The sequence below is a fragment of the Xenia sp. Carnegie-2017 genome, unplaced genomic scaffold (genome assembly GCF_021976095.1).
Source record: "Xenia sp. Carnegie-2017 unplaced genomic scaffold, XeniaSp_v1 HiC_scaffold_14, whole genome shotgun sequence".
Taxonomy (NCBI): domain Eukaryota; kingdom Metazoa; phylum Cnidaria; class Anthozoa; order Malacalcyonacea; family Xeniidae; genus Xenia; species Xenia sp. Carnegie-2017.
Window position 1 is genome coordinate 12647574 of NW_025813447.1, and position 18063 is coordinate 12665636.

Below are 18063 nucleotides of genomic sequence, written 5' to 3' on the forward strand. Positions count from 1 at the left end.
TTTATTTCTCAACTATTCAAAATTTCATTTATGCGACGATCCATTCTGTACACCTTAGAACAACAACCTTTCCCAGACTTACACTTATCGAGGAATTTTAAAGATTTCCAAGGATACAAAAATTTTAATAACACTTAACGTAAGTTTTAGCAAGCTACTTTTATGTACATAATAGTTACAAGCAAGGGTAACAGGACGGTAATCGTATAAAGGGGCTATTTACATGAAAATTCGTTAATTTTTCAGCTCTACAAGGAGGGTTAGCCCAGCCTGTTACGTTTATATGGAAAATTTCCGTCTCTACTAAGAAAGATCTCGCGGCTGGCAGAGCTGGTCCTCCTTTCATGTAAACGAAAAACAATTTCATTTGGAATTTTAATAACACGCGAGATGTCGCTTGGTAGGGCTAGCCCTCCGTGTTGAGCTTATATGAACGGCCTATAAGCTCAACATCACAAGTATATACAAAACGGGCAATGAAAGTCGATCAAACATTTGTAATCACACAACTAAGCATTTTAAAATGCTAGTTTAAAATGTCATTTAAATGCTAGTTTTTTAGGAATAAGGTTTTAGAATTTTCGCAATCATCAAAAATGGAAAGAATCGAACGACAAAATTCCCCACCCTTGAAGAGGTAATGTTTCGTTTTAAAAAAAAATTACAAATGACGATAGAAAAAATTACACTATATTTAAACCCCCACGATCGAACGGCAAAATTCCCCACCCTTGAAGAGGGAATGTTTCGTTTTAAAAAAAAATTACACTATATTTAAGCCCCCCAGGATCGAACGACAAAATTCCCCACCCTTGAAGAGGGAATGTTTCGTTTTAAAAAAAAATTACAAATGAAGATAGAAAAAATTACACTATATCTAAACCCCCCATGACTCTCCGCCTTTACGTATATCGGAAACAGCAGACAACAGCTTTGTTTTACTTTCGTAAGCAACAGCTTGTACAACTGACTTTCCTGTAGTCGTACCTATTTGATGACCTCGTTGTTTGAGGCCTCTCTGTACATCTTCGGTCATTGGGTTTGGTTCTTTATCGTAGATTATAATTTTATTAGGCGTCAGCTGATGATGAAGACGAAAACCATTGATAGCCTCTGGCAGTGGAACTCCCAGGTAAAGATGATGAATGGAGACCTATGATTGGTTGAATAACCAATGCCAAATTATCGTTTTGTATCACAAGTGCATAAATTCATAAAATTGAAATGAAACGTGAAGTTGTTGTAACGCTATCGTATTTATATTGTTGTACCTGCAATTTTGCTTTCTTCTTGTTAAAAACTTTTTCAAAACGTAACGTTCGAATCAATGAAATTTGTTCCGGAATGCTCGACGAATTTTTTTTTAAGGAATTTGTTTTTCACTGCTCATAAATTTGCAAGTGATGTAGGTATGTGCAGGTGGTGCGGGTTATTTGACATAGGTATGTGCAGGTGGTGCGGGTTATTTGACATAGGTATGTGCATTTGGTGCGGGTTATTTGACATAGGTATGTGCAGGTGGTGCGGGTTATTTGACATAGGTATGTGCAGGTGGTGCGGGTTATTTGACATAGGTATGTGCAGGTGGTGCGGGTTATTTGAAAAGATTATCGGAGGCAAATGGTCACAAAGCAAAACCAACAAAGAATTAAAGTTTAATATATCGCTTGTAATACATAAAACGAACTTACCCAAGCTATTGACGATATGATTTTAGATCCACCAGCAGCTCCAATCGATAACCTAACGTTACCAGTATTCTTGTCAAAGAAAATAGTTGGACTCATAGATGATAGCGGTCTTTTTCCAGGTTGGATAAAATTATTTTCTGATGGCTTGAGGACTCCTTTTTTCTTTCCAGGAGTGGAAAAGTCGTCCATTTCATTATTGTATATTATACCTGTATTCTTTGATCGAAATTTACTACCAAAACTAATGAAAAACACAAAATACAAAATTTTAAATCTCTTTTTCTCATACTTCTTTGCACAGTATTTTAAAAAACGAGATCAAGGAAATTTAATTTAATGAACAAGGAAAAATTGAATGGCTGTACAGTCTTTTATAAACTAATAAACAGATGAAAAGATGAGCGTGCAGGAAGGAAAGCGTGTATAGTGCTGTGTAAACATACAAAATATATAATGATGAACGAGTAGAAATGAAGGTCTGTGTTGTGTTCTATAAACTTTTATAAACTGTACAGGACGATGTTAAGATTTCAAACATTATCGTTAATCAGCATGTGCTATACTTACTGATAATTGATTGATCCAGTGATTGAAACAGAGTCGCCGTTAGGAGCTATCACTGATAGATGACTTGTACTGCCTTTATCTTCAACGTACATGTTATTTCCATAGTATGACACATTGTGTGTTTTATTGTCCCAAATCTTGTTGTACAATTCTTTGTTGTATTGAACATTATAAATATCTTTAAAAATTTTATCCAGCTAAAAATAAATGTGATTAATGTCGTTGTACGTTTCGTAAAAGGTGAATAAAAATGAATCTGTGTTGTCGAAATGAAAATGAAATTTGGAAAAAGCAAAATTCCGTAATGGAGCATCAGATATGATGATGCTAGTTGTTAGTCCTTGTTGGTTTTGCCAAAATGTGAGGAAGTTTATACCATAATCAGCAACTACATTCGAGTATTAGTAAGCACAAGGTCTGGTCATATAAATGATCAGAAACATAAATCTGAACATGTTGTACTTTATTTCTTCACACTAAAGGACCGATCGAGTTCTCTATCATAACATCAAAACCTATACTGTCACTAACCTCAGTTCGATTTATAAAATCGGGATCACCGAACGAAAGTCGTCTGGCATAAGCAAATTTCATAGCTTCTATGATCCGATGATAAGTCAAAATTTTACTTTTCTTATCCTTTATATCCTCTGGTGTGAATTTGAAGTCTAAAAGAGCACAAAACATTAAACAAAATTCTCTTTATTCTTTTACATAAAACTGCTTGTGGCTATGTCAGTGCAACAAAACTTACTCTGTAAAATATTCATAATTTGCATAACCACAGGTCCTCCAGAAGGAAGTGGACAAGATAACATGGTCAAATTCCCAGGTAGATCTAATCTCATTACGTCTTTTGTTGAGACTCCAACCTCATAATTCTTTAAGTCATTCAAGGTTATAATTCCTCTATTTGTCAGGAAATCATTAACAATTTGTTCTGCTAATTCTCCAGAGTAAAAAGACTCGGGATTTTCTTTTAATATACGAAGTGTTTTTGCTAAAGGTTCATTTATGATCGTATCGCCTTCTTTCTTCACTCTTCCATTTTCCTTTGTTAATAGTTTTCTAAAAATATATAAAATTTATAATCAGAAACGAAAAAACCTCAAGAACAATAAGATTACAGCGAAGTAATAACAATGAACTCTAAAATAACTAGGATGCTAACTTTACAGCCATATTTTGAAGAAAATATCTTCGCTGTTAGAAGGTTTTATGAAGACGATTTTTTGCAAATGATAGTTTTTTAGCCATGATAATTATCCAAAATGTAAAATGTTTGAACTTTAGTTCAATGAAAGTTTGAAGGACATCAGTAAATCTTGCAAGATGAAGAGCGAACTTTGTTTTTGAAATTAACTATTAAATAGCTACTGGTCGTTTCTTTTTATTAAAATGAAAATATCATTTCCGAGCAAAGTTAGCTCTTCTTAGTCCTTTTCATAAGGTTAGCGCGGACTGAATAAAACAACACAAACAGAAAATATTGAAAAAAATTGGAAAAATAACATCCTTATATCTTTCTTTAAGATGAACTAAGGCAATATTTCAATTAATATAACGGCGAAACTGTTGGATGCAATAGTAACTATAATACAATTAGAAAGGTTCAACTATTAACTCGACGGGTTCAACTCTCACACGAAAAATTCTTTTTATCCCCAAATGTTTAGATCTTCAGTGGAAATCACAAATACTAGTATTCTTACCAGGTAAAACAGTTCACGAGACACACACGAATGAGCAAAATTCCAGATAGAGTTTACAAAAAGTTGGCATGTTAGTTTCATTAAAGTTCACTGAAGTTAAAATTAAAAATACAAAAAGTCAAACAACATAAAACTAACAGGAAGTCTGGATCTTTGATGCGCTTCAGATTTCTTTTTATCGCCGCGGCCAAATCTCGAGTCACACGAAAGCCTTCACTGGCCAAATTAATTGCAGGATCCACAAGTTCCTCCCACTCCAATTTGCCAAACATACTATGCGCTTTAATAAAACCTTTAAGTTCCCCCGGCACACCCGCAGACAACAGACCTGTCAAAAAAAATACAAAGAAACTTAACATCAAAATTATTACAAATAGCCAAAAAAACGACAGTGGGTGTTGATCCAGGTACAAACACTGAAAATGATTCTTGGAAGATGAAAAAGGTGTAAACATGCTTGTTGAGAAAAGGAAGTAATTACGATAGTTGAGTTGAGGAGATAATTACGTTAAAATCAGAGGAACTTTTGTTGAACTTTTCAGAAAACTTTCCACTGAGATTTTGTGATCGTTAATAGAACCGTTTCTCAAAAAAAACCAAGTCCAATAAACAAAATAAATTAGTATATAATCAGTGTTTCCTTACCAGTCTTAGACAGTTGTGGATTTTCTACATACATTGTCTTGGTTGCTGCGCCTGGAGCCTTCTCTCGAGCGTTTATAAAGGTAGCATTTTTATTCTTTTTGCTGTACACCAACATAAAATGACCTCCACCTAAACCACTTGACTGCATTGTTACAACAGATATACACAACATCGTAGCAATAGCAGCATCAACAGCTGAACCTGATAATATTGAAGGTTAAAAAAGATGTTGTGACATAAACAAACTGGTGTTCATCAATCTCTTCATCACAAGTGATTTAATGTTGAAATATGTGTCTTTGTATATTCCGCGTATCTTCTTTGTCGGGAGTGATATGATGTTAGAGCTTACATCATCATGTAGTGTATTCTTGTGAATTCATTAGGCATGATGTGATGTTGAAACTTAGGACTATTTTAAACATATAGCCTAGTGTTTTCATTAGAAGTGACTTCACCTTGTATAACGAGTCCTTGCATACTCCAGTTTAGTGTATTTATCAGAAGTGAATCTGGCGATATTGAAATTTCTTATACAGTAATGAAGTTGAGTAAATAACTTGTTGTTGTTGAAACAACATTACGTACTATCTTTAAGAAACATTACGTAAATAATGATAATAAAAAAGGAGCAATGTTAGAAATTGTCAACAGTCAAACAGATGTGTTATTGGAACAAACCTTTTTTCACCAAAATTTCACAGCCAATCCTTGAGCATTCAGACGTATCCGAGGAAACAGAGAAATTCGTGAAACTATTTCCAGATAAACATGGGGTCAGATACTTTGGGGCCGTATCTTCACTGGCTTGTAGACCTGTAACATTTGTGTCTTCATTATCTTGTAGCCCAAAGAACAGACCAACAACAACACCAAGAATGAGTAGTAGCAGTCCTCCAGCTAAAATGTACACAAGGTAAACTTTCGTGGTAGATTTTCTGTAAATAAAACATACATCATAAGGATCTCACATAACATGAAATAGAAATGATATCAGTGTTTGTTGGTTAATTGAAAAATATTCAAATTAAAAAAAGGTCTTATGCTTTGTTGGAGTCAGCTAGGACTTTTTGAATGCTGGTAATTAAGTACGAAGAGATTGTATGTAAGACTTTTAATAAGGAAATGCTGTTCTATAGTTCAAAAGCATCTTAAGTTGGACCTACGACTGAGACAATACACAAAATGCGAGGGAAATGAATAAAACCGCTCATTGTTAAGCATTTAGTATTTGAATGCAATATGAATATAATTAAACATTCAAGAATAGTATTTGCATTCAATAAGGATATAATGAACATTCAAGCAAAGTATTTGCATTCAATAAGAATATAATGAACATTCAAGAATAGTATTTGAATGCAATAATGATATAATGAACATTCAAGCAAAGTATTTGGATTCATCTCAATCATGTTACAAAATACCATCTATTAAATAGTCCATGACTATTTTTACAATTAGTTTCAGTCCTTTTTAAAATTTTCATAATCACACCAATTGTTGTCACGAAAATTATTTGAGTATTATGAATTCCTTAATATATAACGTTCTTACGTTTGTTTAGATACGTTTTTGTGACGAGGAAATTGGCTGGCAACATTTATAATTCAGTACCATAACAACGCTATAAAAAAACTCAGCTGATACATTAAAAATTTGAAAATATTTCGAACAGGCAAGAAAAATATGTATGTAGAAAGCAGTCATTTGTCAAAGTCAATTAAACCAACATAGCCAGATGGCATTAACACAAATTCAACTCTACCATTGGTTTACCATAAATGTCAGCGATAACATAAGTTTTTTGCAAAACTAACATCAGACGACAACATAAGTCAATTGTATGGTAGAGTTAACTTTTGATGAGGCAATATTGATATGTTTTGACAGATTATATAAATATTCTATCACCATGTAAGGTGTGCTAATTTGAATACTATAGCAAGCGGCTCACCGTGTAATAATTATTACCACGCTAAGAATTCAAAGATATTGGACGCAATAGACATGCTATATTTATTCAAAGACTTTGAAAACAATACTCGTATTATAATGATATTGACACTGTTGTCGACCATACACACAAAGGAACAACACAGAGTCATTTTTAAAAATAAATCATAACCATCCATTTTTTTCTCGTATTCTTAATATTACAGTAAGGTTTTATACGGCAGAAAATAGTCAGAAATTGAGTGTTCCAAATCTTTATATCAAAACGAAAGATTACAAAGCAAAATAAACGTCCTCTACTCTTTGTAGACTGTTTTAATGATCATTCACACGATTATTCTTCGCGTATAGCGTACTTAAAACTAAAAAAGCTCGACACTAGGCAGCAAGTATTCTTAAATAAGCAATGTTCAAAACAGAGTCAATACAATCACGGACATCTATTTATTTTCCTGACATTCAAAACTTTGATCTTGTGCTGCACTCGAGAAACTATTGGACTTATTTTAACTGCACTTAAACATATAATTCAGCCTGGTATTGGCGATGATTTTAAAAAGTTATAGACCAACATTTGTAAAAGATGAAGAGAGAAAGGGAGAGAGAGATAAACTAGTGCACAACATAGACATTTTTAAAGCTGAGACATTTACGAATTAGCTATAACCAAATTATAAACGACAAAAATGAAGACAGTTGCTCTTATGACCGTCAGATGTAGAAATGGACTGACGTTCAAAGAAAGAAAAAAAAAGCCAACAGGGTAATCACTTATTCAAGACAACCCATAGCAAGTCTTCGTTCATAGCGAAGGAATGAATGTTCTTCATAAATTCAAAAAAGTGTATAGTTTCCTGGTACATAGCTATATACGATATATTATTGAAAAAACATAAACAAGTGCAAAGATTTAGCTAAGAGAAGCAAAATAAATTTCCTTGATAAGCCTTTCAGTCAGAGATTAGCCCAGCAGCATCACAACACTTTTAGTACTACTGCGTTTTTTTTTAATCTTACCGTTTTCTATTTTCCAAAACAATTGTTTTGCTCATTCAGCTACCAGCAAATAGCTAATAACTGTCTTATAATATTTTAATATTAAGTAGAAAACAGCCAAGAAAATTCAAGTAAATGATAAGCATCATGCAGTAAAAGCAAAATGAAGAATACATTTTAAGGAGTTTTATTGCTCTTGTGATGACTAGATTTTTTTCAATGGGACATAATGTGCATAAAGTTTGTGTTTCATTCCCAATAGTAACTTTTTACAGAAAATTACCAGTATGAACACAACTAACTCGACGTATATACACATTAAAACACAAAGCCTTTTCTATAGTTTGTTTATAGCACTCAATAACCCTTCCGTTGATATTAGCTGCAGAAAGCGCTGTTAGAGTTTAACATCATACAGTATAACACAATAAAACTACCATCCGTCCGCTATACACGTATATATATTGAAATCAGTTAGGTATCTTTCTAAAGTATATGTTTCTAGAGAAAGACATTACTGACGATAAATCTGTTAAAAACGTGGGCATAAACGACTAAGAACAACAAGTAGAGTTTACTACAAAATAATTTGCTTCCATTCATTGGCATTCAATATACACAAACCAATATTTGATATACTGTGCTCGAGCATCAACATTGTAAGGTCAACAATAATTTTTGCGTAGCTAATATCGATCGGTAGTAAATTAAAAACATACCTTTTTGATTTATCTTTGATAGAATTTGGTTCGATAAAATCGACATGTTCCTCTAAAGGCTTTTGGTCAACCATGTTGTCAGTGTGTAACCTTCGAAGACAAAAACTCAAATAAATCTCTGAGCACCAACTCGCATGTGACTCTTCACAATCACAATTTGTAAGGTGGCGTAAAAAATCGTCTACGCGTGACTACACAAGAATAATACAACAATAGAACATATGGTCTACAATGATTCACCAACGTTTTGTTCTAATTTCAATTATTTGTTTTCCGTCCGCTGGTAATGAGTAAAATTATTCTTTAATTATACAGGTGGAAAGGAAATGGAATGAATTTCAAGGTAAGAACAAACAGTCTGGTCTTTTAGCCAAAACGTCATAACATCATCTCTATTTTCAATAGCATTTAATCTTTAAACACCTGATACCAAAATATTTTAAATTTTGAGGGAATTAAAGAATTATAGAAAAGATTTATCTAAAGCTTTACTTTAAACAAGTTATCTCTTGCTGTGCCTGTTACTTCAGAGTTCAGAGGTTTGCAAAATGATAAAAACATACCAATTTTATTCTAACTTTGCTTAGTTGACAGCAAGCTGTACTTGAAAACAGAGCAGCTTTAGCAAAAAGGAAATGAAGAGTCATTTAAAGGACAATGTAAATCACAATCTTTGATCACATAATTAAAAATGGTAGAAACAATAACAGAAAAAAGTCATGGGGTCATTGAATGTCACCCACAATGCCACCCACTAACTACGCGTATAAAGAAAAATCATCATTTCATTTGGACAGGTGACCAGAAAGTAATAAGTATAACAGTTAAGATTAATGGCAGATGTGCTCGTGTCGCGACACAAGTAATGTTGAAATTATGTAATTTTTAAACTTACAAGACGAGTGTCAGACGCTCGAGTAATATTTGAATATTTCCATTTGAAATTTCACCTAACTGAAATACTCATAAACATTGAGAAATACGAATCATTAATTGTACAAACATAAGGACAACAGCTTAGGAACAATACATATGGTGAAGACTTGTTTATTGATACAATTCCATAATCTCGCGAATAACAAAAACAGAAGTATACAATTCTTAAAATATTTTCGATGATTCGATCGATAACCTTCATCTATTAAGGTGGTACAATAAAGACAAATAGCACACAATTTTAGACAAACTTGTATTTTTAGTGCAAAAGTAATATGAAAGTGTTACCTATTGAATATTATGGCCAGACTTTGTTCAACCAGTTGTATTTTACACTCTCAACAACAATAATGAATTAGCAAAAGAAAACGTAATGATGGGTTTGAAGTATGCATTTGAAAAATAATTTTTAAAGAAATACTTAAGTAAGGTGGGCATTATACATCATACAAAATTTCCGTTATTACATTGAGCAATAATAACGAATACTAATAACTAATTTTGTCCCAGATAAAAATATAACATAAAAACAAAACTCTTTGTTTTTATGTTATACTTGATATTTCAATAGCTATACCCTGCATATGACGTTATTCCGGAGTATGTGAAGTCACGAGTCATATATCGGCTTGTTTGACTTGTTTGTTATTGTTAGTTGTGGTCGTGTAGTTTGTGCAATTGTGCCCAGGGCTTGGAAACAAGCAAGACACTCCCTTTATTCATTTGCGATTAATGTTGTAAGAAACTTGTATATTGATTCATTAAAATAAATTTCTTTTCGAGATGTCACGACTAGTTGCCAAGCCCTGCAACAAACTTTATATTTTTGCCAATTGACATGACATTTTTCCTTGAAACCAAGTTACGTTGAAAAAAGAACCATTTCCAAACTTAAAATAATGCTCTCCAACAAACAATACAGCAACCTGAGACTAACAAATATCTTTGGAGAGGAAGGAGCTGGAAGCCTGTCGATATTGAGCTTTAAGTTTCTTTGTTAAACCTACGGTTGCTTCAAAAGCGTTTCAGCACAAATCATTCACAAAGTATATCAACGTTTGATGCATTGATTACGAGAAACTGTTTCATTTGAATTAAAAAGAATGGCTTATTTTATTGTAAACATTGATGGTTAACACCAGCATGTTAACAGGTGTTCATGTGTTGAAGGTATCATCACAGCTAAGAAAAGTTTGAGAAGTTTGTACGCGCAGACGTCTGAAGCAACACATAGTAATTATACAAAAGACGAAGAATTGACTTTGGGCACAAACATGAAAGTGGATAAAATAATCAACCATACAAACGAAATTCTCTATCTGGAGATAAAGAAATTCTCTTTTAGGCATCTCCATGAATAGAGATAAAGATCAATTGTCAAGTCCGAAATCTATGGATAAAATTCTAAGTCCCATCAAATGGAATTTACGTTGACGACAAAAAAGCAGTCCATTCAAAGCCAACTGGTATCTTCTTTAACAAAATCAATTACAGATAAATTAATAAGTCCTCAGTATGAATATACAATAAAGATGTAAATATAAGCCCATACTAAGATGTGCAAGCAACAGATGAATATACGTGCACAAATGTCTAGATGAATTTTCTTCCTATCGTCTTTAGCAAAAGGAGGAAGAAGAATTTAAAGACGTCAATTTACAATAAACAGAATCTAGCAAACTTACAGTTAGCAAAGCCTTTTAGTCCAACCGTTTCCGCTATTAGTTATTCAGGAAGAGTTAAATGCGCCGTCACTGCATTATATACAAAACTGGTAGCTCTATTATCGCTTTCTTTTGACCAGATCGTCTGACGAGAACAGATACATTTCATTTGGATCTGTCATCACAAACATTATCAAAAACTGAGCAACAATATTGAAGAAGAAAAAATTACTACAATAAAACATCCTCATTTTTACATCTGTCAAAGGTAAACAAAAATAGAATTTTTAATGCGTACAGTTGAAGCATCGGTACGACAATTTCGAAATCTTCATTTATAAAATTTCCAAGTTGCAACATAAAATACGACGCAATTCCTCGACATATTGCTACCATATAAAGAGGAGAGATTTCCCAACTTCTTTATTTGTTCAAACAAAGTAAAAAAATTGGATCCAATTTAAGATTCTAGAGATTTCATTTACTTGAATGAAAACCTATTACATCGAATTGCGGACTCGTGTATTCATTTGTGATATGCATGCATTGACCGTAATTTTCCCTGTGTCCCAATATGTTTCGATGAGATGGAGCGGGGTGGGGGCAGTAAAGAAGACAGACATTATCATGTAAAAATGGAATAACTGCTTGTATCATAATTACATAACAACGCTTGAAAGTTGTTGTTTCACTGACATACTGCACTATTTTTTCCACAACAAAATAACGTCTCAAACGACTTAAAAATCAAAAATACATTCTTGAGACAAAGGTGTAGGTAAAGGTAACATTTGATATGCTTCATTATTTTTCTTAAGTTCTCGTGCGTTTTGTTTACAATAAAACCTTTTGTCCTTTTTCGTAATAATTGAAAAAACATATAAGGACGCCACAAAACATCTTGGTAATGAAAATGTTAACGACCTTTTGTAGAACCGTTTGAAATTTGAGCTATCGTACTAAATGTGGCGACAGAAGGGGAATAAGTTCTGTAACTTAATATTCATATCACAAGTGATTTCAACATACAAAATGATTAACAAGAAGGAAACATTAACTAATACTTAAACAAATACGATTGTGTATGTAACCATATAATATATGTACTTTTAATACTCTTGTTGATATTTAGTTTGAATACTTATCGCACGAATGATCAACCAAGAGGATGTACGTTTTGAACATAAAGGATTGATGCAAATTTAGTCCATAACATTCGACTTCACATTTGTGAAAGCTTTAAAACTATAAATAAATCCACAGAACATGGAAAATGGTGGACACATAGGATCTGCAAACAGTCTGGCGCTGGCAAGAATGGAAAAAGGAAAATATAATGTGGAAAGGTATAGACAATTAACAGTGTCTGGTTTACATCAGGATTGTTCCCATGTGAGGACGTTATACATACGGTTATATAAACATCTTATTTTTTATGTTTTCATTTGTACCCCATGGTGTTTATGTTTACGAAGAAAATATTCTTAAGATGAAGTGCGCGGCTATACGATGTTGAAAAATCTAAGGAAAAAGTTATATGAAGTTTAAAACACGTCAAAAGCGTTTCGATTCCTTTCATACACTCAAGTGTATGAATGGTAAAATGACACTTATTAACAGACATTGAGTAATGTGCATTTCATAATAAATCATAAAGAAAACAACGTTTGTAATAAAATAGTCAACAGAAATATTTCATTAGTTGATTCATTTTGGCATGATCTGATTGTAATGATGTGTTTGGCATGAAATGCAAATCACTTCAATTATTCACTGTTTTGATAAAACGCTTAATTACTCTCATCAACCAATTACTGGACAAATTACTAATTCCATAGAAAAACTAATGATGCACATATTTTTGTTACTAAGATAATTTTACTAATGTATTATCGTTACATTCAACCATCTACCGCAATGGACTTTGCTTAAGTGCGGCTTTTATTAAAGTCTTCAAAATTTAAAACACTCAAATCTAGCAAAATGTTTCAGCATTTAACTAATCAACTTTATAATTAAATTTACATAACCACATTCGCCAACTAGGATGAGCGATAAATGCAAGATAAATCACACTTGTCATTATAACATTTCAATATCACGTGACATTTAAAAAATTTAATTGATAACAGCACATAACATTTAAAAGATTTGTTTTCAACGCTTGCAATGGTACGTGACCTTGCTAACAACTTTTTATTTTAATATAAAAGGCTCTTAGAACAGACTTAACATTCAGGTACAAATCTGTTTATCCTTAACCGAAATATGCGACACGATTGCTCTATGTTTAAAATGCATTGCGAATTACAAAATAAAACAGATTCCGAAAACAGACATGTCGTTTTCTTGATATTCAAGATGATACAAGAGTTTTAGACAACAGATTGTGTAATATTTCGTCTTCATTCCAAAGACATCGTCGAACTAATGAGTCTAATGAGTCTGACGATGTCTTTGGAATAAATACGGAATATTACACCATCTTTCGTTTAAAACTCTTGTATTATCTTGACTATCAAGAAAACGACATGTCGGTTTTCGGAATTTTATTTTGCGAAATACTAGTCAGTAACATGCCATGCAAGAAACGACTTCGTATAATAAAGACAATTGACCACATGAAATTTTTAGCATAGGCATTTGAATGAAAATAATAATTTATTTAATAATTTATAAGTAACGTCTCATCTCTACATATTAGTAGCGTGGTTAGCTTCAAGTGGTAAATTACAGTGAGTTTAGTGCATGGGATAAATTTTACAAAAAATAAAGTATAAAGTTTGAGTTAGGATACAAATACACAATGTGGTGTTTATGAAAACTAAACGTAATGGGATACTTAAAAATACTCGTGTTGGACAGAACTGCCTTGGATATTCAGTGTGGATGTGAGTCTAACGATCAGGAAGCTTTCATGGATCATTCAATCAGAGATATAAGATCGTGAAGAGAAGATATTAAAATCATCGAAGGAAGCTTTGGGACCCGATGGGGATGTGATAGGACATGATGATGGTTGTGATAGGACATGATGATGGATGTGGTAGGATATGAAGACTGTTCTGCTGTCCGAGATTCCCTAACTGGAATGAAGACGTTTTGCTTACCAAAATTTTCTACAACGGTGGACTTTCATCTGTTGCAACGATATCAGTTAATCAGAGAAAATCTGATTTATATGGTTTGCTAAAAGATAAACTAGCAGTCTTCGCTAATGAAATAACTAACCTCTTAAATCATCTCGTACATAAGATCACTAGCTTATCAATTCACAGAAAAATTTCAGGCAAAAACTGAAAGAAATAAAACAAAAATTCTGACTACACACGGAGATTTCCCCACTTCGTTGCTGTTAGTTAATGCTTCTACTTGAAAAGAAAATGAGACGTTCATTTTATATCTTCCATGAAAAGAGTTCCCCCTTTATTGAAATGCTATACCACATAAGCCAATACGACGCATAAGCCGATACCATTGCTACATACCAAAATTTTGTTGATTTATTTATCATTTTTCAGTGGTTACAAATCAAAGGGTTCAAGGAAATGGATTTTGATCATCGCTGTGGCGTTCATAATTGTCGTCCTACTTATCTCAGTTATTGTTCTCGCCATTTTGTACGAAGATAAAGATTCAAATTCATCAAAAACATCCCCACAAGAATTTTCAAAACCGTCCGATGAACCTTCTTTCACACCTACAACCGCACAACAAATTTGCGAAACCAGAAAAGATGTCCCTACACCAAGTCTTCCATCAAACCCGGAGGTATAGTTTTTCAACACCAGGCCATTTCCTTTCATTTGCCAACATGACTTCAAGTACGTAACTTTGAATGGTGCTCACGTGTTTTTTTTCAAAACCTATTACCAGGGACCATATATGAAAGCTGCTGTCTCTGCTGATGATGTTCGATGCTCGAAGATTGGAGTGGATGTACTTAAAATGAACGGTTCAGCTGTAGACGCAGCAATTGCTGGATTATTTTGCATTGGTGTTATACAGATGCATTCAGCTGGCATTGGAGGTGGAGCCGTAATGGTTGTGTACACGAAAGCAAAGAAAACAGCTGAATATTTCAACTTTAGAGAAAAAGCACCGAGAAAAGCTTCAAGAAACATGTTTAAGGGAAAAAACAAGGCTTCGCTCAAAGGTAGATTTCATTTTATTCTCTCAATGATAATGAAACTTTAATGAAAGATTGTCTATAAGGATAAAATCAACATTTCTGTAGCAAACACACAGAAATCACTTGCTTACAAAACGTTTTCCTTGACAGCTTTTGTTTTATTTGTTCGTAAGTTTGAACATATTTTTAGCCGTCTTGAAAAGCTGAATGTGCAAGGAAACTTGTGTTATTTATAACAACGTTCCTAGTCATCTATTTTTAACATAAAAGAAAATAATGTCATTGTAAAACATCGAAAGTGAAATAAACTCCAATTCTCCTAAGGTGGCTTGGCTATTGCTGTACCAGGCGAGATAAAAGGAATGTATGAAGCTCACAAGAAATATGGGAAACTAAGGTGGAGAGAACTTATCCTTCCATCGATAAATCTGGCAAGAGAAGGATTTATAATTCATGAAGCACTTCATCAGGCCATAGACAGGAAAATAGAAATAATCAAAGAACGTGAAGGCTTGAGGTACAAACTAAATAGTTATGTAGATTGCAACAATTTGGACTCTCGGATGATTTATAAAAAGCTGTAAAAACACAAAAATTGTTTGTGCTGTAAAAATCAATCACTTAATTATGTTTAGATGATCAAGTTTTTGCCAGTTTGTCTTCTGTTATTTTATGGAAGAAATAATAATTTTAAAAATGAAATGACCAAATACCATTGGATTTAAATTTTAGGGAGATTCTTGTGAAAGATAATGGTTGTGTTAAGACGAAAGGTGATCGGATAATTAACGAGAAATTAGCGATAACTCTTGAAAGAATTAGCTTCGACCCAGAGTCATTTTATAATGGAACTTTAGCAGAAGATATCGCCCGTGATGTACAGAAAAACAATGGAATAATTACACAGAAAGATCTCGAGGATTACAACGTGGAAATTGAGCCAGCAATCACGGCACAAATTGGTGATCTTAATCTTTACACGTCAGGACTACCATCCAGCGGTGTTTTAATTGCATTCATGCTTAATGTCTTAAAAGGTTAGGTTTGCCCGTTTATCATGTGATAACGATTTGTTGACTACAACGATGATATTATCAAAAAATTTGTATTTAGGCTACAATTTCACCTCTAAAGATGTCGCAAATAACAAGGCGAAAGCCAGTACGTATCATAAAATCATAGAGACTTTTCGTTATGCTTTCGCCAGACGAGCGTTGCTTGGTGACAAGAATTATGCCAACGTGACCCAAGTAAGTTGCTAAAAATTTCAATGTAACAGCCACCCGTACATTGAAAGACTTTGCTTACGCCATCTGTCACGAATGAAGCTCAGCTGCTCAGTTGATAGCTTTAGTGTGCCGCGGGCTCAAGACTCTAGAGATCACTTGTAAGATCTCAAATAAAAATTATTTGTTCAAGTTATCGCATATAATAAGGAAGACTGTAAAACTTGACGTGAAAAACACGATATGCGCGCAACCAACAGCAAATGAGCAACAGAACAGTATCCTTAGTATACCGAAACAGAGATTATTTAAGCCATTCCAATGAAATTATGTATTTTCAATTATAATTTTACCACAAACACCGTCCTTCGCCTTTTTACACAAGAAGAAGAGGCAATCCATGATCCTGTCTACATCCATATTACCATATATGTAATATTTTAGATATACGCCGACCTTCAAGAGCCAACTTACGCAGAGAACATACGTCAACTAATAACAAATCGAACATATCACGATGCGAGTCATTATGGCGGTTATTTTTCGAACCATGATGTTCCTGGTACCTCTCATCTGTCAGTGCTTGCCTCAAATGGAGATGCAGTATCGGTTACCAGCACAATCAATACTCAGTAAGTTTTTGCAAGTGTACTTTGAAATCCCTTTATGTTCCTGTGAGTACATAAGTGTTGTCATATGTACCTGTTATCTATTCACGACCTTTACATAAAAACACTAGCTTAAATGATCCGATAAAATTTCCTCATTCATTAGTTTTGGCTCTAAAGTGCGTTCAACTGTCACTGGGATTATATACAACAACGAAATGGATGATTTTTCTACACCAGGATTGATTAATACATTTGGAGTTCGACCTTCGCCCAGCAATTTTATAAAGCCTGGAAAAAGGCCCATGTCGTCCATGAGTCCAATTATTCTGACAAACAAAACGTCTGGTGACGTTGTTTTTGTTGCTGGGGCATCAGGAGGCACCAGGATTACAACAGCAACTCTATTGGTAAATTTGTGTAACTTTTTCTTATGAAATTACGAAGATTTGATATCATAATTCATAAGTTGACGATCAAGTTTAAAAAATCATCATGATAAATGCTCTTTAACATTGTTATTTCTTACTGTTTTCTTTTGAATCTTAATTTCATACTTAAAAGGAATTTGTACTGTACTTATTAAGGTAATTATGCGCAAGATTTGGTTTGGTCTTACTACAAGTGAAGCAGTGAACATGCCTCGTTTTCACGATCAACTATTTCCCGACTTTGTTACCATTGAAAAACCACCAAGAAATCTTGATGATGATATTGTTGACAAGTTGCGGACGTACAGACACAAAGTGAAAACGAAACGAACCTTGTCTGTTGTGCAAGCAATTTCAAAAGAGATTAACGGGTTAATATACGCCAAATCTGATCCAAGAAAAGGCGGTTACAGTTTTGGCTATTAAACTATACATAAACTCGCAGTAAAATTTTTCAAGACTTTGTCACAGAATTTTATAATCGCCCATTTCATCATAACATTGACAAACTTGTAAAACTCTACAAAACACGCCATTTTTATCGGAGCATCGACAAACTTGTAAAACTCTACAAAACACGCCATTTTTATTCGCAACATCGACAAACTTGTAAATATTTTTAGTTTCATTCAGCAGCACGTTGACAAAGTTAATTCCTTAACTACATATTTCATCAAATATGTTTCATTTTCTACATTTTTATGCTTATAGTTCTATTCAATTTTACCTTGAGTGAGCGGCGAATGTGTTTAGAATTTGAAAGAAAACTCGTCAAACTGA

General features: G+C 33.4%; 2 protein-coding genes and 1 long non-coding RNA gene across 7 annotated transcripts; 2 read left to right on the plus strand and 1 right to left on the minus strand.

Moving 5' to 3' along the window:
* Positions 1-104: 104 nt before the first annotated feature.
* Positions 105-9559, minus strand: LOC124433933 (scoloptoxin SSD14-like). Of its 2 annotated transcripts, none has more exons than XM_046983793.1 (10): positions 9511-9559; positions 8287-8376; positions 5297-5553; positions 4616-4816; positions 4109-4298; positions 3013-3326; positions 2790-2926; positions 2259-2455; positions 1692-1932; positions 105-1153 (listed from the first exon to the last, which is right to left on the minus strand). In XM_046983793.1, the coding sequence occupies exons 2-10, from the start codon at positions 8358-8360 to the stop codon at positions 878-880; spliced, it is 1887 nt and encodes a 628-aa protein (XP_046839749.1). In that variant the 5' UTR covers positions 8361-8376; positions 9511-9559; the 3' UTR covers positions 105-877. The 2 variants fall into 2 exon arrangements, with proteins under 2 accessions (XP_046839749.1, XP_046839748.1); XM_046983792.1 differs by lacking the exon at positions 9511-9559 and adding an exon at positions 8850-8938.
* Positions 5469-6372, plus strand: LOC124433947. Its single transcript, XR_006944655.1, has 2 exons — positions 5469-5531; positions 6183-6372. It is a non-coding gene; the product is annotated as an uncharacterized LOC124433947 (long non-coding RNA).
* Positions 8375-17977, plus strand: LOC124433931 (glutathione hydrolase 1 proenzyme-like). Of its 4 annotated transcripts, XM_046983785.1 has the most exons (12): positions 8375-8450; positions 8602-8629; positions 11027-11154; positions 12019-12232; positions 14408-14657; positions 14763-15042; positions 15343-15535; positions 15751-16055; positions 16132-16268; positions 16689-16876; positions 17019-17262; positions 17440-17977. In XM_046983785.1, the coding sequence occupies exons 4-12, from the start codon at positions 12153-12155 to the stop codon at positions 17707-17709; spliced, it is 1947 nt and encodes a 648-aa protein (XP_046839741.1). In that variant the 5' UTR covers positions 8375-8450; positions 8602-8629; positions 11027-11154; positions 12019-12152; the 3' UTR covers positions 17710-17977. The 4 variants fall into 4 exon arrangements, with proteins under 4 accessions (XP_046839741.1, XP_046839738.1, XP_046839739.1 ...); XM_046983782.1 differs by lacking the exons at positions 8375-8450; positions 8602-8629 and adding an exon at positions 10368-10688; XM_046983783.1 differs by lacking the exons at positions 8375-8450; positions 8602-8629 and having other exon boundaries at positions 10729-11154.
* Positions 17978-18063: the final 86 nt, after the last annotated feature.

Excerpts from the sequence above, each read along its gene's own strand:
- LOC124433933 (XM_046983793.1), bottom strand. The coding sequence starts at position 8,360 with ATGGTTGACCAAAAGCCTTTAGAGGAACATGTCGATTTTATCGAACCA. Across the intron at positions 4,299-4,615 it reads TCCACAACTGTCTAAGACTG|GTCTGTTGTCTGCGGGTGTG; the intron begins GTAAGGAAACAC and ends TTTTTTTGACAG. Across the intron at positions 3,327-4,108 it reads ATCAAAGATCCAGACTTCCT|AAAACTATTAACAAAGGAAA; the intron begins GTTAGTTTTATG and ends ATATATTTTTAG.
- LOC124433931 (XM_046983785.1), top strand. The coding sequence starts at position 12,153 with ATGGAAAATGGTGGACACATAGGATCTGCAAACAGTCTGGCGCTGGCA. Across the intron at positions 14,658-14,762 it reads GTCTTCCATCAAACCCGGAG|GGACCATATATGAAAGCTGC; the intron begins GTATAGTTTTTC and ends ACCTATTACCAG. Across the intron at positions 16,877-17,018 it reads ACCAGCACAATCAATACTCA|TTTTGGCTCTAAAGTGCGTT; the intron begins GTAAGTTTTTGC and ends CTCATTCATTAG.